At 43.1% G+C, this 26,545-nt stretch overlaps 1 protein-coding gene across 1 annotated transcript in view; it reads right to left on the bottom strand.

Moving 5' to 3' along the window:
• LOC133044310 (uncharacterized) overlaps nt 1-26,545 on the bottom strand; it is a 107,744-nt gene that overhangs the window by 38,880 nt on the left and 42,319 nt on the right. Inside the window, 2 exon segments of the mRNA XM_061125702.1 lie at nt 15,023-15,120; nt 15,575-15,794. Of these exon segments, the coding sequence (XP_060981685.1) occupies nt 15,023-15,120; nt 15,575-15,794 (318 nt within the window).

The raw sequence follows: 26,545 nt of genomic DNA, 5'->3' as shown, positions 1-26,545 counted from the left end.
CTTTGTGCCTGAGGATTTAAAATCTCAGAACCCTGTGTCTTCAGGTGGCACATGAGGCGGATGATGCCCACATGATGTGGTTGCTGTGGAAGCAAGGGACCCAACAGGCATTCCCTCTCCCCAGAAGGCAAAGTCCTTTGTAGTAGCATTACTCTAGGTAAAACTTAAATTCTTCATTGTAGCAGGACTTATCCTAGACACATGAAACATATAATTCATCTAATCCTAAAAACCCTTAAAGAAAGGGAGCAAACCAGTGACATATCCTCATGGGGCTCTCTTCTCAGGAGGGGAGCATTCTCTCAAACTTCCACAAACCCACCATTTCGCATGGTCCACCTGCCTCCACCTCACACAAAATACTTCCATTCACATTACTCACTTGTCCTGGAGGGCATTTAAAATTGTGACCTGTCATGCGGGCTCTCAGGAAGTGTTGATAAAAAGATAGCTTGGTCTTCCTTAACAATCTTCTCAATCAACTATCATTATTCCTGTATTAGAGATGAAGATACCGAACTACAGCTACAGAAAAGTGACTTGCTGCAAGACAAACAGCTGAAAATCAGGAGGAAGACACTTGCCTGTTTTTCAAGTATTCCGAGATATTTCAATTTCACTAACACACAAACAAACAAACACCACCCAGGCAAATCTTCTTGATACTAACTCAGGTGATGTTGGATGTGATTTCATGACTGGCAATCACATTTATAAGGAAATGAGGTGGTCCCAGCCTCTGTGGCAGCATCCAGGCTGCCACGTTCCCAAGGCACTCAAGGTGCTGGTGGGGTGGAGGATGAAGGTGAGGATGTATTGACGAAGAAGATTACAGCTAGAGTCAGGAATTCACATCCCAGGCTCTACTTTCACTGCAGTCATGAGGAGCTTTTCCCCCGCATTGTTTCCATCCTAACTTCAATATTTATGGACTGTATCCTATGGGTATGGAACTGTGCAAAGTTCTAGGGATCAAGGGAAGATTTGTTCTCATCATTATTAGAGCCAACTGGATGAGGCAGGAGTATATAAGTAGTCCTATGGGAGAGGAAAGAGGCAGATTTCTGCTGAGGAAGGTAGTGTTGAGAAGCAAGAAGGAAAGGCTGAATATTCTCACAAGCAGCCAGAGTTTAGCCCTAACTGGGTGCTCCTTAGACTTCAGCATCTCAGGGGAGCTCAGTTCCCATGGCCTTTGCAAAAGTAGAGGGACTTGCTGATTGAACCTCTGAAGCCCCAGACCTGGACACTTTGCATCTGGACAGGACCAAGGGTACATTTCTAGGACCTCATCCTAAAAATGAGCAACCACAGCACTCTCAGGATCACAATGACCAACAAGAAGGAAGTGACACAGTAGCACGGCAGACCTGCTCTGTGGCTGGCTTACTTACTCTTCCCATCTAAGAAAGGGGAGCATGAGAGTAAGCTCAGATTATCTGGATGGTGCTTCTAGGGCTGACCATTGCCCAAGCTGACCCCTGGAGGACATGCTTAGCCCATGATTTCTAAGGATACTGCAGCCCCTTCTCCCAGGAGACAGCAAGGAAAATAGTCACTGTGGGTGGTCTAGAGAAGTGTGTACCCTCCTGAGCTCCAACTCTTTCCCCAGCCCTTCCCCTCTCCTTATCCCCTGCCTGCTGTCTTACCCAGGATAGGATAGTACCAGCAGGGGTCTTAACACAGTGAGGCCACCACTGTAGTCTTTGTTCTTAACATTTTAGCTACCATGTACAAAAATCTGCCAGAAACTGGATGTGGCATTGTAGCTGTGTCTGCTTAGTTTGGCTTTGCAGGGACCCATGAATGGAGGCTCCAGGCAGATGTCAGGCCACAGGGCTATACGGATGGGAGGATCTCAGTGAAATATGAAGGTGGTCATTACAGCTGGGTCTAAAAGGTAAAATACAGAAAATACCAGTTCCTTTGTGATAGAGTGTGGTATGGGTATGAATGTGAAAAGGCCATTTCATATACTGCTTTGCAGGACATTATTATTCATGTTGTTAGTTTCAGATCGACAGGATAATATTGTAAATAATTGCATATAATTACTGATATTTATACATGAATTGGCATGTTTCCACTGATTAGCTGTAAATGAAACAAGAATAAAAGATACACATTGAGAATATTCTCCATATTTTGATCATAACTGGAGCTGGACAATGGTCCACCAGTTTATAATACTATGATCTGTACAAGTGTATAGTTGAAAGTCTCCACTATGAAAAACACAGTGCGAAGCTGTCATGGTTTAATGGAGAAGGGCATGGAAGAAAACCTCCTGCTATGTCTACTTTGTTTACACCATGGGCACTGGAATAAAGGAATATTGAAGGAATACTGACACTCTGACTTATACAAGAAGTATTAATTTGGTCTTCTAACCAGTCCTGTTACCGATCTCCTAAAATGATTGAATTTCCTAGGAGATGACAGCATCAAGGGAGTCTTCTATGATGCACAGGACCTGACCAGCAAAGCTGCAGTCTAGTCTTAGAAAGGAGGTTGTTTACCTGGGTAATGAACACCTGATTGGGAGGTTGAGTTTTTTATCTTTTTCTTAATTTATATATTTTTTCATCTTAGGTAGGATAATTACTTTACAGAATTTTGTTGTTTTTTGTCAATCATCAACATGAAGCAGCCAGAGGCATGTTTTAATTCTCACCTTCTGCTTTTCCCTGTTTCCAAACCTCAAGGAGAGGCAAGGGTTAGAAGCGTGAATACATCACAAATGCCTAAAGATTTAGTGAATCCTGATTTGTGATGAAGTCTCAACAGAGCAAGTTGTTCACGTTATTCTAATGAACTGAGATCAATCCAAGCAACAATATGGATACACACGTCAACATGGGTCACCTGGACAATTCAGCAGCCTGCCAGAGTACTCTATCTCTGCCCTTCGCCCCCTAGAGGCCACTCTCCACACTACAGCCACAAGGATCCTCTTTCTTTTCTTTTTTTTTTTTTCTTTCTTTTATTTTTATTAGTTGGAGGCTAATTACTTTACAATATTGTAGAGGTTTTTGCCATACATTGACATAAATCAGTCATGGATTTACATGTGTTCCCCATCCTGACCCCCCCCCCCACCTCCCTCCCTATCCCATCCCTCTGGGTCATCCTAGCGTACCAGCCCTGAGCACTTGTCTCATTCATCCAACCTGGACTGGCGATCTGTTTCACACTTGATAATATACATGTTTCGATGCTATTCTCTCAGATCATCCCACCCTCGCCTTCTCCCATAGAGTCCAAAATTTGTTCTAAGGAGATCCTCTTTCAAAGTGAAACTTTACTCTGGACCTAGTTGCTGGTTTCACCCCGCCCCCAGAATGCTGGCCAGAATGGTGTCCAGGAAAATGAGCGAGGCTGCAGAAAGGCAGAGTCTGCTCATGTTTGTGGCCTTGCAAAAGGGCATCTAGGGAAAGAAGAATGCTGACAGATCTGTTTACATACCAGCAGATGGTAAGGACAGGCCAGAAGGAGTGGAGTGTGAAAATGGAGGATTTGGGGTCAGTCATGTACAACATGTAATCTCCCCACCTTCCATTGCCTGTGCAGACGTGTCTACTGAGTCACTTCATATTGTCTGACTCTGACACCCCATGGACTGCAGCTTGCCAGGCTCCTCTGTCCTGCTTATATCTGCTCAGGGAAAATGGATGGTGACTTCAGTTCTCAAACTTGACTCTGTCTGTGTTCTCATGAAAACACAGAATATGATTCTACAAGTGGAATTTTGTCCAATATGGTCCTCAGGAAGCATCCCAGCAGCTACAGCACTGCATGGCACGTGAAGCATAGTCTGTGGGTGGATGAGAGCAGATCAAAGGACTGCTAGGTGATCAGCAGTGTGTTAGGCCAGGTCCTCCTTTACAGCCTCGGGCAGCTGTCTTCATATCTACATGTCAGTGCTCTCACATTAACCCTACTTACTTCAGAAGACAGGAATGACACAGGGAAGTTTCCTGCAACTGTTGTGGCAGCATCTCTGCTGGAACACACACTCTTTACTTGGAACTGGTCCAAAGAGATATTGAGCCGGGGAAAAACATCTCCATCTGGGGCGCAAACCCTGATATTCTGGGTAGAAATAAAATAAAGGGAGTGAGCAGAAGGGAAGTAGAGACATAAACACATCTCCAGAGCATGACCACCCATTGCCCCTCTTCTGGTTTCACCAACAGGAGAGCTACATGCCAAAATAGACCTCAGGGGCTAGAGTGGATCTCAGGGACCTTGTAAGATTACTTACCACCCAACTACCCCAACCACAATTCGGGACTCTACACTAGGGGTTTTTGAAAGCGAGGAACTCTGGCCCTGGTGTTGGTCCAGGTAGGAAGGTAGCTGGTGAAGGTGATGTCATCCTGGGCTATAACTCTGTTTATGCACAAAAAAACAAGTAAGGGGAGGGGGCAGAGGGGAAACAGGGAGCTGAACCTGTATCCACAGCTGACCCTCAGTCATCCTTCATCTGGCTTCACAACAGGAGAGCTGTCTGCCTTAGTGGACATCAGGGGACCTTGAAGGAACACCAGTAGCCACTTCATTCCTCCTGCTGTCTCCCTCACTGGTGATGGGACCATAGGACCTCAGTTTGGGTACCAGCTCTGCATTTTCCTAATTTTGAGCCTGAGGATTTAAAACTGTCAGAATCCTGCGTCTTCAGATATCACATGAGACCCGTGCTGCCCACATTATGTGGTTTCCGTAGCAGCAATGGATGCAACAGGCATATATTCCTTCTCCCTAGAAGGCAAAGTCCTTTGTAGCAGTAATAATAACAATAATGAGTAATTACTCCAGGTAAAACTTAAATTCTTCATTGTAGCAGGCATTATCCTGGATACATGAAACATATAATTCATCTAATCCTAAAAATCCTTAAAGAAAGGGAGCAAACCAGTGACATATACTCGTAGGGCTCTCTTCTCAGGAGGGGAGCATTCTCTCAAACTTCCACAAGTCCCACCATTTCGCATGGTCTGCCTGCCTCCACCTCACACAAAATACTTCCATTCACATTACTCACTTGTCCTGGAGGGCATTTAAAATTGTGACCTGTCATGCGGGCTCTCAGGAAGTGTTGATAAAAAGATAGCTTGGTCTTCCTTAACAATCTTCTCAATCAACTATCATTATCCCTGTATTAGAGATGAAGATACCGAACTACAGCTACAGAAAAGTGACTTGCTGCAAGACAAACAGCTGAAAATCAGGAGGAAGACACTTGCCTGTTTTTCAAGTATTCCCAGATAATTTGATTTCATTAATACACAGACTTACTAACACTACCCGGGCAAATCTACTTGATAGTAACACAGACCACACATCAAAGATTTTTGACGTGACTTCATGAGTGTCAATCATATTTACAATAATATGAGGGGGTCCCAGCCTCTCTGGCAGCATTCAGACAGCCACATATCCAAGGCTCTCAAAGTGCTGGTGGGGTGGAGGTTGAAGGTGAGGATGTAGTGACAAGGATGATTATAGCAAAGGTCAGGAATTTGCATTTCAGGCACTATTTTCATTGCATTCATGAAGAGCTTTTCTCCTGCATTGTTTCTATCCTTGCTTCAATATTCATGGACTGTATCCTTTCTTTCTGGAGCTGTGCAATGTTCTAAGGATAAAGAGAAGACTTGCTCTCAATGGATGAGGCAGGATAAAGGAAGTAGTCCTATGGGGGAGAAGAAAGAGGCAGATTTCTGCTGAGGAAGGTAGGGTTGAGAAGCAAGAGGGAAAGGCCTGAATATTATGACAAGCAGCCAGAGCTCAGCCCTGACTCGGTGTTCCTTGAACTTCAGCATCTCAGGGGAGCCCAGTTCCCATGGCCTCTGCAAAGTAGAGGAGCTTTCTGATTGAATTTCTGAAGCCACAGATCTGGACATTATGTACCTGGACAAGACCTAGGCCATCCTAGAAATGAGCAACCACTATCCTCTCAGGATCACAATAATCAACAGAAGGAAGTAAATTTTTGAAACCGAGCTGGGGGACTCAGTAGCACGACAGACCTGCTCTGTGGGGGTGCTGACTTACTCTTTGCATCTAAGAACAGGGAGCATGAGAGTAAGCTCAAATTATCAAGATGGTGCTTCTAGGGCTGACCTTTTCCCATGTTGGCCCCTGGAGGATATGCTCAGCCAATGATTTCTAAGGATACTGCAGCCACTTCTCCCGGGAGGCAGTGAGGAAAACAGACACTGTGGGTGGTTTTGAGGAGTGTGTACCCTCCTGAGCTCCACCTCTTTCCCCAGCCCTTTCCTTCTCCTTATGCCCTGCCTGCTGTCTTACCCAGGATATGATAGCACCAGCAGGGGTCTTAACATAGCCTGGCCCCCATTGCAGTCTTTGTTCTTAACATCTTATTTTACTTTTTTTTCCATTTATTTTTATTAGTTGGAGGTTAATTACTTTACAATATTGTAGTGGTTTTTGCCATACATTGACATGAATCAGCCATGCATTTACATGTGTTTCCCGTCCCGATCCCCTCTCCTGCCTCCCTCCCCATCCCATCTGTTCTTAACATTTTAGCTACCACGTACAAAAATCTGCCAGAAACTGGATGTGGCATTGTAGCTGTGTCTGCTTAGTTTGGCCTCGCAGGGACTCATGAATGGAGGCTCCAGGCAGACATCAGGTCACAGGGCTATAGGGGTGGGAGGATCTCAGTGAAATACAAAGATGGTCATCACAGCTGTGTCTAAAAGGTAAAATACAGAAAATACCAGTTTATTTGCAATAGAGAGTGGTATGGGTGTGAATGTGAATAGGCCATTTCATATTCTGCTCTGTAGGACATTATTACTCATGTTGTTAGGCTTCACATTGACAGGGTAATATTGTAAATATTGCATATCATTACTGAATTGGCATGTTTCCACTGATTAGCTGCAAATGGAACAAGAATAAAAGATACACATTAAGAATATTCTCCATATGTTGATCATGACTGGAGCTGTACAATGGCCCACCAGTTTATAATACTCTGATCTATAGTTGTGTATAGTTAAAAGCTTTTGGTATAAAAAAGAAGTGTGAAGGCATCATGATTTAATGGAGGCAGGCATGGAAGAAAACCCCCCAAAATGTCTACTTTGTTTACATAATGGGCACTGGAATTAAGGAACCATTAATCCTGGAACTATTCTCCTGAAACGATTGGATTTCCTTAGAGATGACAGCACTAAGGGTCTTTTATGATGTGAGAAAGGTGATCAGCACAGCCTCAATCTAACCTTAGAATGGAGTTTGGTTGCATGGGTAACTAACACCTGATTTGGTGGTTGCTGCTGCTGCTGCTAAGTCACTTCAGTCGTGTCCAACTCTGTACGACCCCATAGATGGCAGCCCACCAGGCTCCTCCGTCCCTGGGATTCTCCAGGCAAGAACACTGGAGTGGGTTGCCATTTCCTTCTCCAATGCATGCAAGTGAAAAGTGAAAGTGAAGTCGCTCAGTCATGTCCAACTCTTCGCAACCCCATGCTCTGCAGCCTACCAAACTCCTCCGTCCACGGGATTTTCCAGGCAAGAGTACTGGAGTGGGTTGCCATTGCCTTCTCTGTTGGTGATTGAGTTTATTTTCTTTTAATTTATATATTTTTTTACTTGAAGGATAATTGCTTTACGGATTTTTGCTGTTTTCTGTCAAACATCAACATGAATCAGCCACAGGTATAGGTTTTAATTCTCACCTTCTGCTTTTCCCTGTCCCCAAAACTTAAGGAGAGGCTAGGCTTTGAAGGGTGACTACATTATAAATGGCTAAAGATTTAATGAATCCTAATTTGTGATGAAGCAGCCACAGAAGTGTCAAAAAAGCAAGTGATTCATGTTATTCTAATGTACTGAGTTCAATCCAGGCAACAATATGGGCACACACTTCATCATGGCTCACCTGGACAATTCAGCAGCCTGCCCAGGGGCCTCTGTCTCTGCCCTTCACCCACTAGAGGCCACCCTCCATGCTACAGCCACAAGGATCCTGTTTCAAAGTGAATCCTATCCCATGGCTCCCATGACCCATCCCTCAGTGACCCCCTAGCTTTCTGAGTCAAATTCTGATTCTTACAGTGCTATACATGTCTTCATGACTTGTCCCCAGGCCCTCTCTGTCTCATCCCTTCCACTCCCCTGCCCCTCAACCCTCTCAGCCTCAGCCACTCTGGTCGTGGGTGCTGCTCAAACATTCAGACACCTTTTTGGAAGCATCTGCCCCAAACCTCCTTGTCACAGAGCATTTCCCTGACCCTTGCCAGCCTCCTTTATCCCCATCTCTCTCTTTCTTCACAACGCTCATCATAACCTGGCATAGGATTCTCCCCAACTTTATTGTGTGTTCCTCTCCTTTATTGTGTGTATATTATTTTACTATTTTTTGTTTATAGCTGTCTCCTACTTAAAGACTATGCTCTCAGAATCAAAAAGATACATTTTGATAAGTATTTCTCTAGTAAATGACTCTCCTGGTTCGGACTCATGCCAAGTGCACCATCATTGAAGAGAGTGGATAGAGTAAAATTCCTATTAGTCCCTATGATGATGAGGCCTGTCTATATAATTATGCGTGTAACTGTCATCTGTATCATTATAGGAAAATAAAATGTAGTCTGATAGGGGCACAAGGGGAAGGGCATTGATTCTTGACTAAGGTCGTACCAGCCTGGAGAAAGCAATCCTGGCCCCAAGAGCAAACTCAACAAAGTACTGCATTTCTTGTTCTGCCTGCCATTGCCTCTGAAGAGAAGACCCTCAGCTGTTACTCAACTCTCTGATTAATTTCACCACAGAGAAATTTTGTCACATGTTTTTTTGGATATGTCATGGAAAAATGTAAGTAGGTCAACAAGTCTTTGAGACGAAAATATTTTGGTGGAAAATGGACACCACTGACCACAAAGATGTGAAATCTTTGCACTCATAACTAGTAATCCTTTCAACAATCTCTAGAAACTTGGTGCCACTGCTCTCATGTAAAAGTTGCAGATGGGACTATCCCAGGATAAACAGCATGTAGGTGGTAGGATAAGGACAAGACACATTCTGTCACAACCCATTTAATCAAGTCCCTGATTCTGTCAGGAATTCTGAAAATGTAGAGAACTGCTGAGGGATTCTGAGTGTTCTGTTCAACATATAGTCCCCTGTCCCTGAATCTCACCCCAGATACAAATGGAAGAAAACAGTGAGTCTGGGTTTTGTCCCTGACAACAAACATGCGGGGTCTCTGCCAAAAGCAACTAGTTCCCCCACACCCACTGGGCATCCAGCAGTCTATTCACTTTTGACACTAAATCTGCAGAGATGACCCCGACCCCACAGGATGACGGCTTCATCCTTGAGGTCAGCTCACACTTCAAGTGTTGATCATGAGCCCTGGCTGGGGTCACTTACACCCGTGACCAACTGACAGTTAATTCAGATATTCTTGGACCCAACTCCCATGTTCAAGAAGTTATCACAACCACTCACAGAACTGGGGAACCTTTACATATGGTCCCCTCTTATTATAAAAAATAAAACTCCGAGACAGTGAAAGGGAGGAGAAGCATAAGGCAAAGAGGGAGTAGGAAATTCTGAGCATCCATGCCATCTCAGGACACTTCTGCCTTACAAACCAATTCTGTTATCACCCCTCTGAAGCTCTCTGAATGCAGTGTACCTGGATTTTAATTAAGGGTTTGAGGTAGGCAATTTTATTGAATATTTGGCCATTGTTGATGGAACTCAGTATCCATTCTCTCTTCCCCAGAGGGTCTAGGAACTGATAATTCTAACCCTCTAATCATATGATGGCATATCCTGGAGTCCAGGTGCACACAGATACTATCTAAGGTCTCATCCTCTACAGATTTCAGCACTTAAAGAAAGACAATAAATTCCAAGAGTTTCTGGAGTCCTGGGGCATGAACCAGGTCAAGGATCAAATATGGATCTTTTTACTATTCTAAAGTGGCATTTAGGAATAAGGTAGAGACTAGAAATTGACAGTTTCAGAGATGAAGCTCACGATTTTGTAAAATGAGGTGGGATAATTTTATTAAAAGCAGACCACATGCTTTTTGAGAATCAAGAAATGTCCCTGGAGTTCAACTGCTCACTTCCCAGAAGAAATCCAGAGAGGGCTGGCAGCATCCACCACACCCCTCTTCCCACGCCTTCCATGCACTCACCCTCTTTCCCTCCAGTCTGCAGAGGAGAAGTGAGCTAGGACTTACTCTGGACCTGGTTGCTGGTTTCACTCCCTGAGATTCCAGCCACTAGGGTACCCTGGAGTATGAGCAGGACTGCAGAAAGGTCGATTCAGCTCATGTTTTTTGCCTTGAAAAGGGCATCTATGGAAAGACAGATGCTGACAGATCTGTATACACCCCAGCAGATGGGTAAGGACAGGCCAGAAGGAGTGGAGTGTGGAGATGGAGGATTTGGGGTCAGTCATGTACAATGTGCAATCTCTCCACCTTCCATTGTCCTGCTTCTGCCTGTGTGTGTCTGTCTGCTCAGTCACTCAGTCTGTTCTGACTCTTTGAGGTTCCATGGACTGTAGCCCACCAGGCTCCTCTGTCCTGCTCGTGTCTGCTCAGGGCAAATAACCAGTGGCTTCGGTCCTCAAACTTGACTCTGTGGTCATGAAAGCACAGAATGTGATTCTACAAGTGGAATTTTGTCCAGTGTGCTCCTCAAGAAGCATCCCAGCACCTAGAGCACTGAATGGCACCTGAAGGATGGTCCATGAGTGGATGAGAGCAGATCAAAGACTGCTAGGTGATTAGCAGTGTGTTAGCCCAGGTCCTCCTTTACAGCCTCGTTCAGGGGTCTTCATATCTACGTGTCAGTGCTCCCCCTCTCACATTAACCCCACCTACTTCAGAAGACAGGTATGACACAGGTAATTTCCTACAACCATTGTGGCAGCATCTCTACTGGAATACATAAGCTCTTGACCTGGCAGTGGTCCAAAGAGATGTTGAGCTGGGGAAGAACATCTCCATCTGCGGCCTGATATTCTGGATAGAAATAAAGTAAAGAAAGTGAGCAAAAGGGAAGCAGAGACAAAAACATATCTCTAGAGCAAGACCACCCACTGCCCCTCACCTGGTTTCACCAACAGGAGATCTACCTGCCAGAGTGGACCTCGGGGGTTAGAGTGGATCTCAGGGACTTTGGAAGATTACCTACCACCCATCTACCCCCACCACAACTCTGGACTCTTCACTAGAGGTTTTTGGAACAGAGGAACTCAGTTTGAGTTTCAGTTCTGCCATTTCCTAGCTATGTGATCAGGGGCAGAAATTTACCCTCTTCTTCACTTGTAGCATGGTATCATGTTGCTCACGTCATGAGGCTGTTCTGAATCATTGAAGACCATAGACATATATTCTTCTCCCTGCAAAGTCAAAGTCCTTTGAAATACTAATAATAATGAGTAATTATTGTGATTAACACTTAATGGCATTGACCAAAGAGTCACACAAAGACAATGGAGGGTTGCAAAAAGAGCTGGACCTGGGTGAGGTCAATCACTGAAGCAAGAGGGCTTTCAGTTAGCTCTGAGGAAGAAGGACACTTAATTGGAATTGGGACTATGACTCTGCTCTGGCACTGCACCAGTTACTTGAGGGGGAACTTCTAGAAGATGACACAACTACAGTCAAGGTTATTTGTTCCTTTCTTACTACAGTCAACAGCACATTTAAACAGCAGTCAGGAGTGGAGGAATCTAATACTTGACGTGCTTCTAGACAGTTTGTTTTGGTGTTCAATGCCATTAGCAGGGTAATCAACATGGTTTTTAAAAGTATGCAAATCTGGAGATTTCTTAATGTAGATATCACCATCTTCTTTCATTAAAACCATAAGTAAAATCTGTGTCTCGGGGAGATGAAATGACTTACCAAAGACCAGAAAATATAGTGAGTTACTGAAGCTAAGCTTTCTCATTAATATCAAGTCATTGTCATTACACTGTTATCAACTAAAAATTGTTAAAAATTAGATAACATATTTATACTACTACTGGGACTTCCCTGGTGGCTCAGAGGGTAAAACATCTGCCTTCAGTGCAGGAGACCTGGGTTTGATCCCTGGGTGGGGAAGAGCCCCTGGAGAAGGAAATGGCAACCCACTCCAGTATTCTTGTCTGGAAAACCCCATGGATGGAAAAAGCCTGATGAGCTACAGTCCATGGACTCACAAAGAGTCAGACACGACTGAGTGACTTCACTTCACATACTACTACTATCACTATTGCCACGTCTGACCTTCATTAAATGGTTACTCAGGCAGTCTTGGACAAAGAATTTAACAAATACATCTCTTTCATTCTCATCAATACTCTATGAGATTGATAGAGAAAGAGAAAAGCAACCTCTGAGTTCTAAGACCTGATCTGGTACCACAATGGCCCTTATGTTCTTCTGCTCAAGATAAACATTTTACAAAGCTTCATTCTGGTTTGCTGAAAGATCTAGACAAAAATAGAACATTGGATAATCATGTTTTAGCCCTGAACAAAGGAGCTACATTACACAGACTACCTATATGACCTAATACCTTCCTATCTTGAGTGACAGCATTTCTTGAACAAGTACAGATCTAAACTTTATCTAGTCTTCCCGTCTTAGAGTTAAAATTAAGATATCAATCAGATAACCCTATATGCAAGACAGCAAAAGAGACAAAGATGTATAGAACAGTCTTTTGGACTCCATGGGAGAAGGCGAGGGTGGGATGCCTTGGGAGAATGGCATTGAAACATGTATATTATCATATGCAAAATGGATCACCAGTCGAGGTTCGATGCATAAGACAGGGTGCTCGGGGCTGGTGCACTGGGATGACCCAGAGGGATGGGATAGGGAGGGAGGTGGGAGAGGGGGTCAGGATGGGGAACACATGTAAATTCATGGTTGATTCATGTCAGTGTATGGCAAAAACCACTACAATATTGTAAAGTAATTAGCCTCCAATTAAAATGAATAAATTTTTTAAAAATAAATAAAATCAAATATAAAATCAAATAAACAAATAAATTAATTTTTTACATATTTTGCTCTAAAAAAAAAAACAAGATACCAATTAGAGAACTACCCCACTTCCTAAACATCATCCTTCCAGAGCAAAGCCATCTTCCTGATACCTTCCCCAAATTCAAATCACAGAAGCCCACATCTTGTAAGTTCCTTTGAACATTGTCTTAATATGACAGCATACTGTTTTCCAAGATGATTCTTGTTCTTTGCTGCTGTGAGTAGTAAATAAATCCAATGAGTTCAACTAGAAACAGAACTATTTCTAGTGGTCACTGGCTAGAAACATGAACAAGTACCAGCCTTATCCTTATTTTATAACTAAAGAATGCAAAGTTCAGAGATGTTGAGAATTTGCCTAAGACTGGAAAGATATAAAAAGTAACACCAGCACCCTATGTTTTCTCATCTATTTAAGTAGTATACTTGCTTCAGTCCCCATGGTAAACTTTACTCATTTGTAGTGACACAGATACTGTTTCCAAAGTTGCCTCCATTCTAAATCTTCCCAGAAACAGAACAGGAAAGCATCATCAAAGTCCTTCTGCTTGGGAAAGTGGGGACCTGCATGTTAGGAAATGAATACAGCAGCTAAGAGCCATCTCTACAACTGCATTTCCTCCCTTGAAGGATTCTTAGCATGATTAACAGAATAATGCAAGCAAAATGCTCACACAGACTGGGACACTAAATGAGACTTGCCCTTCTTTACCAGAACTAAAAACCCTCCCCAGATGCAACATCAGAGAACAGGAGTCCTTAGAAATTGGACAACTGAGCCCCAAGCCCTTTCTCCTTCTGAGAGTCCAGGAGAACAACCTGGCCTGAAATTTGAACTGAACTGAGAAGTAAGAAATGAAGTTTTCATGTGCAGGTGTGTGCCTCCCAGCTTTCTGTGTAGCTTGGGGTGACTACTGAGATGATGATGCTATAATGGGTTTTCTTCCTATACCTGGGAGGGTACAGTCTCTGGACAGGAAAAAGGGAGGTGCCCACTCCTCTGCAGAACAGTGAGAAGGATCACCATTTCCAGGGACTCTGCTGGTTAAGTTTTTTTTTTTTTTTTCCCATTTGTTTTTATTAGTTGGAGGCTAATTACTTTACAATATTGTAGTGGTTTTTGCCATACATTGGCATGAATCAGCCATGGATTTACATGTATTCCCCATCCCGATCCCCCCTCCCACCTCCCTCTCCACCCGATCCCTCTGGGTCTTCCAGTGCACCAGCCCCGAGCACTTGTCTCATGCATCCAACGTAGGCTGGTGATCTGTTTCACCCTTGATAGTATACTTGTTTCAATGCTGTTCTCTCGAAACATCCCACCCTCACCTTCTCCCACAGAGTCCAAAAGTCTGTTCTATACATCCGTGTCTCTTTTTCTGTTTTGCATATAGGGTTATCGTTACCATCTTTCTAAATTTCATATATATGTGTTAGTATACTTTGGTTAAGTTTTGTAGTTGTAAACAACAGACTCCACTTCAGTCAGTTTAATTTTTAATATGCGTTTATTGAAATATAAGCCACAATGTTTGAAGCTTCAGAAAGGTAAATCACTGCATCATTGTGGGGTCAAGAGGCTTCTTTATCCCAAACCCTTCTCTCATTACTGACAGTGAGAACTGAATGCTGGAAATTCCTCTTGGCCACCAAGAAGGAGAGCAGTGATTGTGGGAATGGGTTGAAGGTTAGGATGCCGTGAGGATGGAGGTGAAAACAAAAATCCTGTGTTGCACCACAGCCTTGTACTTAATATGGTCATAAGGAATGCGCTCTTACATTCCTTCCTTCTTTCCTCAAATAATTATAAACTGTCTCATTGGTGTCAGGAACTGTGTGAAGTGCTAGGGGTACAGGGGAGACATCCTCTCATGGTCCTGAGAGCCAGCTGGATGAGACGGAATTAGATGTGTTGACCAATAGGGGAAAGGAAATAGGCAGGTTCTGCTGAGGAGGGTAGGAGAGAGAAGTACTGTGAGAAGACTGAACTGTTTCAGAAGCAGCCACAACCCAGCCCTGCAGGGGCCATCCTTGGCCTTCAAAGTTTCCGGGACCACTCTTCGCATGCCCTCTGCAAAAAGAAAGGAACTTGTTGAGTGACATCATTGTGGCTCCAGACCTGGATACCGGTCATCTTGACAGAGCCTAGACTTTCCAAAAAATATGGAACTGTAGTGCCCATGACCCAAATGACCTACAAGAAGGAAGTGAGTTTTCCAAGCCTATGTGGGGCACTCAGGAGCACCACAGACCTGTCCTGGAGGGTAACTGAATCATTATTCCCAAATGAGAAAGAGGAGCATGTGATCAGGCTGAGAGGACCACAAAGAGGCATCAGGGGCTGACCTTCTGCCATCCTCTCCCTGGAGACCTCGCTCAGTGTGGGTCTCACAGGACACTGCAGCCTCCCCTCCTGGCAGCAGCGAGGAGGAGGACACTGTGCAGGGTGAATGGCATGTGGTCCCCTGAGCTCCGCCTCTTTCCCCAGTCCTTCCCCTCCTCCGGTGCCCTGCCCCCCGTCTTACCCCTGGGACTCTTCCAGTGGGCAGCAGGTCTTCATGCAGTCGGGACAGCAGGACTTTAAGCAGTCCTCTATCGTGTTGAAGTTGTTTTTGCTCCCTTCACAGCCACTATAAACAAACGGCTCGCAGCACCCAGTCTTGGCGTTGTAGAAGTACCTGGCTGTCTTGTTCTTGCAGGAACCAGCTAACTTAGGCTCCAGGCAGAAGGCAGGCTGAGAATCTGCTGGAATGAGAGAAGCAACGGCTCAGTTATAAGGGTGGTCATCAGTGCTCTGTAGAAGGACAACAACTAGAACCTCCAGTTTGCTTGGAATGGAGAATGTTAGGGTTGTGGGGGATGGTCAAATTGAAATGCCCATTTGAAAACCTCCTTTCCTTTCTGGGACAGAATTATGAAGGTGGCTAAGCATGATATGTTATAGTAATCATGTACAAATGTATATCTCCTCATGAAGTATTTTAAGAAAAATTGGTACAAGGCCTTTGAATAGCCTTAAAACTTCTGAAAGACTTCCGAGGTGGTTTAGTGGTTAAGAATTCGCCTTCCAACGAAGGATTCATATCTTTAATCCCTTATAAAGAAATTAAAGTCCCAAATGCTGTAGGCATAGAGTCGACAGGCCATAACTACTGAGTCTGGGACCCACAAATAAGAACCAACCCACACAGACAAATATATAAATGCTAAAAAAGAAAAAAGAAAAACCACCACAACAAAAAGAGGACATAGGTAAAAATTAATCCCTGTATGTCAATAATTAATGGGCCTGGATAACAGAGTTTTATAAGATTATTAATATTGTCTTTATTTAAGTGTGTGGTAAAAACTTTTCACCATTAATAACAATGGTGAAGGAATCATGCTATAATGGGAAAAGGCATGAAGAAAACGTAACACTGTGTTTACTTCAGTTACCTCACAGGGATTCTATAAAATGAATATTGATACTAATGATATTGTGATTCTATGAAGAAATATACATATTTCTTTTTTCATCCTTTTCCTGACACTGTTTCTAAAAATCTTGGTATTTCTTATATGATGAGAACAGCAAAGGTGTCTTTTGGTATGTGAAGTTGGTGAGTTTGGAAATACCTTCATAAGCCCATAATGGGCTCTGATATTGCACCAGGAAGGATTGCCTACAGGAAGGTGAAAACTTTCATTCCCACCCTTCTGCAGGGTCTTTCTTCCACAATCTCCTTGCCTTCCCTCAACCTCAAGGAGTTTAATGAAACTGTCTGTTGAACAATCCCCAATAGCTAATGATTTAATGCATCATGACTAGGTAATGAAGCCTCCGTAGAAACCTCAACAGAGTAAGACATTCATGTTATTCGAGAGACCTGGGATCCACCCACTGCAGCACCCTGCTCACTGGGGCGCTGTCTCTGCTCCTTGCTCCCTAGAGGACACTCTGTGCACTGCAGCCTCAGGGATTCTGTTATTCAGTCAGTCCTATCCCACGGCTCCCTGGAGACCAATTCTTCAGTGAGACACCTTTTCTCTGAGAGTGAAATTCTGATTCTTAAAGAGTCCTGCAGGGCTCCTCGCGATCTGCTCCCATGGCCTCTATGCCTCATCCGTTTCCACTTCTTTCCCCTAACCTAAACCAACTCAGCTCCAGCCCCTCTGGTCCTGGCTCCTGCTCAAACACAGCAGAAACGAGTAACCAAGCACCTTACTTCTGCAGTTCTGCTCCATACCTCCTTATCACAGAGGGTTTCCCTGACTCTTAAGAGAAAAAACACAGCATCCTTTCTCTGCTCCACTCTCTACCTTCAAGAAACTGATAGCCTACCATAAGATTTCACCCTTCGCTATTTTTAAGTCTCCCTCCTAGAAGGCCATTTATTTTACCATATGTTTTTGACAGCTGTGTCCCCAAGAACACTGCTTTGTAGGGACTTCCTAACTCCTATTTTCATCCTCTTCACAAGTGCAAGGTCATCAAATAGAATGGGTATAATTGAATTCCTTTTAGTACAAAATCACCTTGATGATGGGGCACATCAACGCAAGGTCAATCTCCCTCTAACATTCAATCTGCTGAGAGGATAATAAAATAATGTGTCCTAGTGATCTTTAACCCCGAAACCTCTGAACCCAAATTCTTATGGATATTTATGGAAATTTTCAATAAACAACCATATTGACTGAATTAGCCGCTATTGCTGATTAATCATAAGTTTACAGCCTACACCTGAGGGTTCCTGGGTTGCTTTCCCTGAGTGCTCTCATGACCTAGCAAAGAAAGTAAATGCCAAGAGTTTCAGGAGGCCTGGGCAATGAACCAGGACAAGGATCAAATATGGGTCAAATATGAATAATAAACTCATAGTCAAAAGAGAACAAGGGAAAGGTCTGGAGACTATTCATATTGTCTCAGCCTTGATCCCATGAGCCAAACCACGCAAGCACTATGTTTCTTGAGCTCTTGCAGTTGCTGTTCAGTGGTCCCAGGTCTTTCTGATTATTCTAATAATAAAGCAATAATCATTATTTGACACCTCAATATGTTTTCTTGCTCAAAGGAAGTCAAAGGATAAAGTTCTTCAGATTAACACATTGGTGGATAATGGACAAAACTGATCATGAAATATGAATAAATTCTTTATATTCATGACTGGGAGTCTGTTCAGAGAACCCATGTAACATGTTTCCTCTGTTCAGATGAGGAAACTGCAGATGACTTACCCCAGGACACAGAGCATGTGGGTGGTAGGGTCAGGACAAGTAACTATGATGTCACAACCCATCTGATACAATACCTGATTCTACCAGGAATTCTTTCTTTCTTTCTTTCTTTTTTTTTTTTTTATTAGTTGGAGGCTAATTACTTCACAACATTTCAGTGGGTTTTGTCATACATTGATATGAATCAGCCATGGATTTACACATATTCCCCATCCCGATCCCCGCTCCCACCTCCCTCTCCACCCGACTCCTCTGGGTCTTCCCAGTGCACCAGGCCCGAGCACTTGTCTCATGCATCCCACCTGGGCTGGTGATCTGTTTCACCATAGATAGTATACATGCTGTTCTTTTGAAATATCCTACCCTCACATTCTCCCACAGAGTTCAAAAGTCTGTTCTGTATTTCTGTGTCTCTTTTTCTGTTTTGCATATAGGGTTATCGTTACCATCTTTCTAGATTCCATATATATGTGTTAGTATGTTGTAATGTTCTTTATCTTTCTGGCTTACTTCACTCTGTATAAGGGGCTCCAGCTTCATCCATCTCATTAGGACTGGTTCAAATGAATTCTTTTTAATGGCTGAGTAATATTCCATGGTGTATATGTACCACAGCTTCCTTATCCATTCATCTGCTGATGGGCATCTAGGTTGCTTCCATGTCCTGGCTATTATAAACAGTGCTGCAATGAACATTGGGGTGCACGTGTCTCTTTCAGATCTGGTTTCCTCAGTGTGTATGCCCAGAAGTGGGATTGCTGGGTCATATGGCAGTTCTATCTCCAGTTTTTTAAGAAATCTCCACACTGTTTTCCATAGTGGCTGTACTAGTTTGCATTCCCACCAACAGTGTAAGAGGGTTCCCTTTTCTCCACACCCTCTCCAGCATTTATTGCTTGTAGACTTTTGGATAGCAGCCATCCTGACTGGCGTGTAATGGTACCTCATTGTGGTTTTGATTTGCATTTCTCTAATAATGAGTGATGTTGAGCATCTTTTCATGTGTTTGTTAGCCATCTGTATGTCTTCTTTGGAGAAATGTCTGTTTAGTTCTTTGGCCCATTTTTTGATTGGGTCATTTATTTTTCTGGGATTGAGCTGCAGGAGTTGCTTGTATATTTTTGAGATTAATCCTTTGTCTGTTTCTTCATTTGCTATTATTTTCTCCCAATCTGAGGGCTGTCTTTTCACCTTACTTATAGTTTCCTTTGTAGTGCAAAAGCTTTTAAGTTTCATTAGGTCCCATTTGTTTAGTTTTGCTTTTATTTCCAATATTCTGGGAGGTGGGTCATAGAGGATCTTGCTGTGGTTTATGTCGGAGAGTGTTTTGCCTATGTTCTCCTCTAGGAGTTTTATAGTTTCTGGTCTTACATTTAGATCTTTAATCCATTTTGAGTTTATTTTTGTGTATGGTGTTAGAAAGTGTTCTAGTTTCATTCTTTTACAAGTGGTTGACCAGTTTTCCCAGCACCACTTGTTAAAGAGGTTGTCTTTTTTCCATTGTATATCCTTGCCTCCTTTGTCAAAGATAAGGTGTCCATAGGTTCGTGGATTTATCTCTGGGCTTTCTATTCTGTTCCATTGGTCTATATTTCTGTCTTTGTGCCAGTACCATACTGTCTGGATGACTGTGGCTTTGTAGTAGAGTCTGAAGTCAGGCAGGTTGATTCCTCCAGTTCCATTCTTCTTTCTCAAGATTACTTTGGCTATTCGAGGTTTTTTGTATTTCCATACAAACTGTGAAATTCTTTGGTCTAGTTCTGTGAAAAATACCGTTGGTAGCTTGATAGGGATTGCATTGAATCTATAGATTGCTTTGGGTAGAATAGCCATTTTGACAATATTGATTCTTCCAATCCATGAACACGGTATGTTTCTCCATCTGTTTGTGTCCTCTTTGATTTCTTTCATCAGTGTTTTATAGTTTTCTATGTATAGGTCTTTTGTTTCTTTAGGTAGATATACTCCTAAGTATTTTATTCTTTTTGTTGCAATGGTGAATGGTATTGTTTCCTTAATTTCTCTTTTTGTTTTTTCATTGTTAGTATATAGGAATGCAAGGGATTTCTGTGTGTTAATTTTATATCCTGCAACTTTACTATATTCATTGATTAGCTCTAGTAATTTTCTGGTAGAGTCTTTAGGGTTTTCTATGTAGAGGATCATGTCATCTGCAAACAGTGAGAGTTTCACTTCTTCTTTTCCTATCTGGATTCCTTTTACTTCTTTTTCTGCTCTGATTGCTGTGGCCAAAACTTCCAACACTATGTTGAATAGTAGTGGTGAGAGTGGGCACCCTTGTCTTGTTCCTGATTTCAGGGGAAATGCTTTCAATTTTTCACCATTGAGGGTGATGCTTGCTGTGGGTTTGTCATATATAGCTTTTATTATGTTGAGGTATGTTCCTTCTATTCCTGCTTTCTGGAGAGTTTTAATCATAAATGGGTGTTGAATTTTGTCAAAGGCTTTCTCTGCATCTGTTGAGATAATCATATGGTTTTTATCTTTCAATTTGTTAATGTGGTGTATTACATTGATTGATTTGCGGATATTAAAGAATCCTTGCATTCCTGGGATAAAGCCCACTTGGTCATGGTGTATGATTTTTTTAATATGTTGTTGGATTCTGTTTGCTAGAATTTTGTTAAGGATTTTTGCATCTATGTTCATCAGTGATATTGGCCTTAGTTTTCTTTTTTTGTGGCATCTTTGTCTGGTTTTGGAATTAGGGTGATGGTGGCCTCATAGAATGAGTTTGGAAGCTTACCTTCATCTGCAATTTTCTGGAAGAGTTTGAGTAAGATAGGTGTTAGCTCTTCTCTAAATTTTTGTCTACCAGGAATTCTAAAAATATAGTTTACTTGTAAGAGTTTCCAGCTTCCCAGGTGGCTCAGATGGTAGAGAACTTGCTTGCAATACAGGAGACCCAGGTTTGATCCTGGGTTGGAAAGATCCCTTGGCGAAGGGCATGGCAACCCACTGCAGTATTCAGGCAGAGGAGCCTGTGGCCTTCAGCCCATGGGGTGGCAAAGAGTCGGACATAACTGTACAACTAACACTCCACTTTCACTGTAAGATTTTCTGGATGCAGTGTTCTACTTTCATTACTTCCCTGTCCCCAAGTCTCGTCTAAGTGCCTAAATCACAGGAGAGAGTGAGCTCGTGTTTACCCTATCACCAAATATGTGGTGTCTCCACCAACATCAACCAGTTCCCCAGACACCCACTGGGCGTCCCCCAGTCAATTGACGTCTGATACGAAATCCATGCAGTTAGTGCAGATCCCACCCACTGAAGGATCATGACTGCCCTCACTTTAGTCCCAGCCACAGGGTCCCAACCAGCTTAGGCTTATGACCAAATGTCTAAAATGTAGAGGTCCAGAAAGTACAAACCTTTATTCTCTTCTTTGAATATGTGTGTTGGGAACTTCTGTAGTGTATGGTTTTCAAGTTGCCTTAAGGAAAACATCTCCTCCCCATGAAAAAGAGAAAATTTCAAGAGTTTCAGGAGGCCTGGTCCATGAAACAGGAAAAGGATCAACCATGGATAAGAAAATAAGGGTCAAAAAAGGACAAGGGAAAAGGCCTGAGACTTTAGTAATGTTGTATCAGCCTTGGTCCCACAGCTTACCACACAAGGGCTGTTTCTTGCTTTTCCAGCATTTGCTCTCCTCCATAGTTCAACATCTTTCAATTAGTTTTAATAATAGAGGAATAATCATTATTTGATAAAGAAATATTTTTACTTGGCCAAAGCAAGAAGGTAGAGAAATTTTTTTCAGATTAACACATCGTGGTGGAAAATGGACAAATCTGGCCGTGACATATGAATAAACTGTTTCTATTCAAGACTCGTCATCTGTTCAAATAACTCACGGAACATTTTCCCCCTGTTTAGATGAGGAAACTACAGGTGACTTGCCCCAGCACACAAGCATGTGAGTGGCCTGGTCAGGACAAGATACTGTCATGTCACAACCCATTTGATACATTATTGATTCTGCTAGGAACTCAAAAATACAGTTAACTGGTAAGAGTTTCTGGGTGCAGTGTCCTACTTTCACTACTCACTTCTCCCCAAGCCTCACCTGAGCCCTCAAATCACAGAGGACAGTGAGTTTGGGTTTTTCCCTGACACCAAATATGTTGTTTCTCCACCAACACCACACAGTTCCCAACACCAACGGGGCAACCCTCTGTCCATTGACTTTTGATCCCATGTCTGTGGAGTTAGTGCCAATGCCACAGGTTGAGGGATCCAGACTGTCCTGACTTCAGATGCCAGCCACGTGGTCTCAAGTCACTTGTGATTCTAACCAACTGACTAAAAGTGAGAGTTTCTATGACCCCACTTCCATGCACAATACCTCGATCGAACCAGTGACCAAACTCAGAAAAATTTATACTCACTGTTCTCAGATTAATATATAGGATTAAATCTGAGAAAAAGTGAAATGGAGGAGATGTTTAGGGCAAAGTGGGAGTGAAGGTGAGAGGAGCCTCCGTGCCCTGGTAAGCATAGCACCCTCACCTCACCACAATTTGTTCCCACCTCATAAGCTCTGTGAGTCAATATTATGGACTTTTATTGAAGTTTCACTCAATAGGGATACTTATTGAATCCTCGACCAGTAGTAACTGATTTCAGTTTCAGTGCCATCCCCGCTCCCCACAGGTGCAGAAAGTTCAAACCTTCAAGGCATTTTTTGAATGTTTCAGCTGCTTTTCTTATCATCTTGCATGCCTTGCAGATAATTTCGGTACCTGTGAAAGAAAAAAATTCCAAAATTTGCAGGAGTCTTGGACCATAAACCAGGATGAAGTTCAAATATGGATAATAAATTGATGCCAAAAGTGGACAAGGGAAGAGGCCTGGAGACTGCTAATATTGTATCAGTTTTTGTTCCATGAGCCAGCCACACAAGGGCTGTGTTTCATGCATTCCTTGCAGTTGCTTTACTAAGTGGTCCCAGGTCTTTCTAATTAATTTTTATTGGACAAAGATAATCATTGCGATGCACAAAGGTTCTTTCTCATCCCAAGCAAGTAGATAGAGAAATCTTTTCAAATGAACATATCCTGGTGGAAATTAACCAAAATTGGCCATGAAATGTGAGTAAACTCTTTATATCTGTGGCTGGCAGTATGTTCAAAGAAATCAAGTGGCATGTATCTGCTGTTCAGAAGAGGAAGCTGTAGATGACTTGTTGCAGGACACATGGCATGTGGGCAGCAGGGTCAGGACAAGATACTTCCCTGTCACAACCCATTTGTTACACTATCCTGTTCCGCCAGTAACTCTGAAAATACCAATAACTGCTGAGAGCTTCTGGGTTCAGTGTCCCATGTTCATTACTCACCTGTCCCCAGGACTCACCTGAGCTCCCAAAGCACAGGGAGAGTGAGTCTACATTTCCCTGACACCAAATATGTGGCGTCTCTAGAAACAACATCCAATTCCCCAAACACCCACCAAGTGTCCAACAAGTCAATTTACTTCTGACATGAAATTGAGGGAGTTGGTACAGACTCTGCATGTTGAGGGCTAAATCTGTCCTCAGTTCAGATGCCAGCCATGTTGTCCTGAGTCATTCATGATTTGACAAAGTGGCTAAAACTGGGAAGTTCCAGTTATTGAATCTCCATGTTCAATAACTCAATAGATCTGATGACCAACTCAGGACAACCACTTACATGCTGATCTCACATTGTTATTGTTAAGGATAAATCTAAGGACAGTGGAGTAAGTGAGATGTGCAGGGCAAAGTGGAAATGGAGGTATGTGGAGCCTTCAAGCCCTAAAGAACACAAGACCCTCATATCACCATCATGTGTTACCACCCCAAAATCTCTCAGAATGCCTGTGTCCATGGATTTTTATTGCAGTTTCACTAAACAGACATATTGATTGAATCATTGTCCAGTGGTGGCTGTTCTCAGTCTCAGTGCCCTCTTTTCTCCCAAGAGATTCAGAAAGTTCAAACCTATAATCACATCGTCAATGACTTCTTTAATCACAGATGATACTACAAGCTTCTCAGGTCCCCTTGTAAGGCTTGTCTCCAGACCTGTGAAAGACAGTAAATTCCAAGAGTTTCCAGAAATGTGGGATGTGAACTAAGGCAAGGATCAAATATGGATCATAAAATAGTAGTCAACAGTGGGCAAGGGAGGAGACACATATGAATAATAAAATAATAGTCAAAAGGGGACAAGGGGAAGGGCCTGGAGACTGTACTAACATTGCATCAACCTTGGTCCAAGGAGCCAATCCACACAGGGCTGTGATTCATTCTTTCCCTGCAGTGGCTCTGCTCATTCATCCCAGGTGTTTCTGGTTATTTTTTATAATAGAAGAATAAAAATTATTTGATACCTAAATATTCTTTCTTGCCAAAAAAAGTAGGTAGAGGAATTGTTTTCAGATTAACATATCTTGTTGGAAAATGCACTAAATTCACCATGATATCTGATTCATCTCCCTTATATATATATGACTGGTAATCTGTTCAAAAGCCCATGCAACATTATCTCCTGTTCCAATGAGAAAATTGCAGATGACCTGCCCCAGGCATGTGGGTGGTAGGGCCAGGACAAGATACTAGCATGTTACAACTCATCTGATACACTCTCTGATTCTCCCAGGAACTCTGCAAATACAGATAAGTGAGAACAGTTTCTGGTTGCAATACGTACTTTCATTTCTCCCTTTTTCTGGAGCATCACCTGAACCCCAAATCACAGGGGACAGTGAGTCTAGGTTTGTCTAGGTTTCCCTGACATCAAATATGTGGTGTCTCTACCAACAGCAACCAATTCCCCAATCACCTACTGGGTGTCCAACAAGTCCATTTACTTCTGATTCCAATCCATGGAGTTACCGCAGATTCTGCAGGTTGGGGGCTCAAGACTGTCCTTAGTTTAGATGCCAGCCATGAGGTCCAGAGTCACTCGTGCTTGTGACTAAATGGCTAAAAACAGGGCATCCATGACCCCACCTTCACATTCAACAATTCAACAAAACCGGAGGCTGAACTTAGAAAAACCCTTACTTACTGTTCTCAGAAAAGTATACAAAATAGAGCTCAAGACAGCAAAGGGAGGAAATGTGTAGGGCGAAGGGGGAGGGAGGTGTGCCCAGCCCCCAAGCACTAGTGAGCACATCACTGTCACACCATCCTCCTGCATTCACCCACCTGCAAGCTCTCTGAATGCCAACATTTCTGTATTTCTTTCTAGGTTTCGCTAAACAAGCATATTGGCTGGATAATCAGCCATGGCTGATTTTTCTCACTCTCTGTTCCCTCGCCTTAGCTCAGAGTGCTGGAATGAGAGGTGGTGAAAACTGTAACCTTTAAAGCAGTATTTGAGGTTTCTTAGAGACCAGCCCCATTCTTAAGGTACCCTGAGTCACCTTTAGTGACTCATCTCATAACCACTAAAATCAGTAAATTCCAAGAGTTTAGGAGGCATGGCCATATCATGAGAAGGATCAAATATGGATCTTTTTATTACTACACTACAGTGCGGTTCATGGACAAGGCAGGACCAGGAATAAATAGTCTCACAAATAGGGTCCCTGATCTGGTACAGTTAGGTGGGATTATTTATCTTTATATATATGAATTTTAATATATCTCCTCATGCACATCATAATGTCAGTGGAGTTAAAAGCTTGCAACTTCTGACTTCCCTTGTGGTTCAGCAGTTAAGAATCCGTCTGCCAATTCAGGGGACATGGATTCGATCCCTAGTGTGAGAAAATTCCACGTTGCCTCAAGGGAACATGTGAACCACAACTACTGAGTCCAGATGCCTAGAGTCCCTGCTCTGCAACAAGAGAAGCCACACAGTGAGAAGGCCACACACCGCAACCATAGAGTAGCCCTCGTGATTAGTGAATATCCTCACATATCGAGAAACACCAAGGCAGCCAACACCAAACTAACAACAAAATCCTGCCCAACTTGACAGGAGAAATCCAGAGAAGGTTGGCAGCACCCACCCCACCACTGATCCCCTCCCCCTAACCCTTCTATGGACTCTCCTAATTTCATGAGAACCTGTAGAGGAGAGGTGAGTCCAGACATACCTTGGTCCAGGGAATGGTGTTCATACACCGGAGTGCCATCTACCAGGATAACCAGGAGGAAGAGAAGGGCTGCAGAGAGGCAGAAGCAGTTCATCTTCGTGGCCTTGCAGGAGGGCTCCTGAGGATGCTGGGGACAGACTGAGCTTTTCATATCCTGGCTGAGGGGTGGGATCAGGCGATGG

Source organism: Dama dama, chromosome 23 (assembly GCF_033118175.1).
Source record: "Dama dama isolate Ldn47 chromosome 23, ASM3311817v1, whole genome shotgun sequence".
Classification (NCBI taxonomy): domain Eukaryota; kingdom Metazoa; phylum Chordata; class Mammalia; order Artiodactyla; family Cervidae; genus Dama; species Dama dama.
The sequence above is the reverse complement of the archived record's forward strand: the minus strand, read 5'-3'. Positions and strand labels throughout refer to the sequence as shown.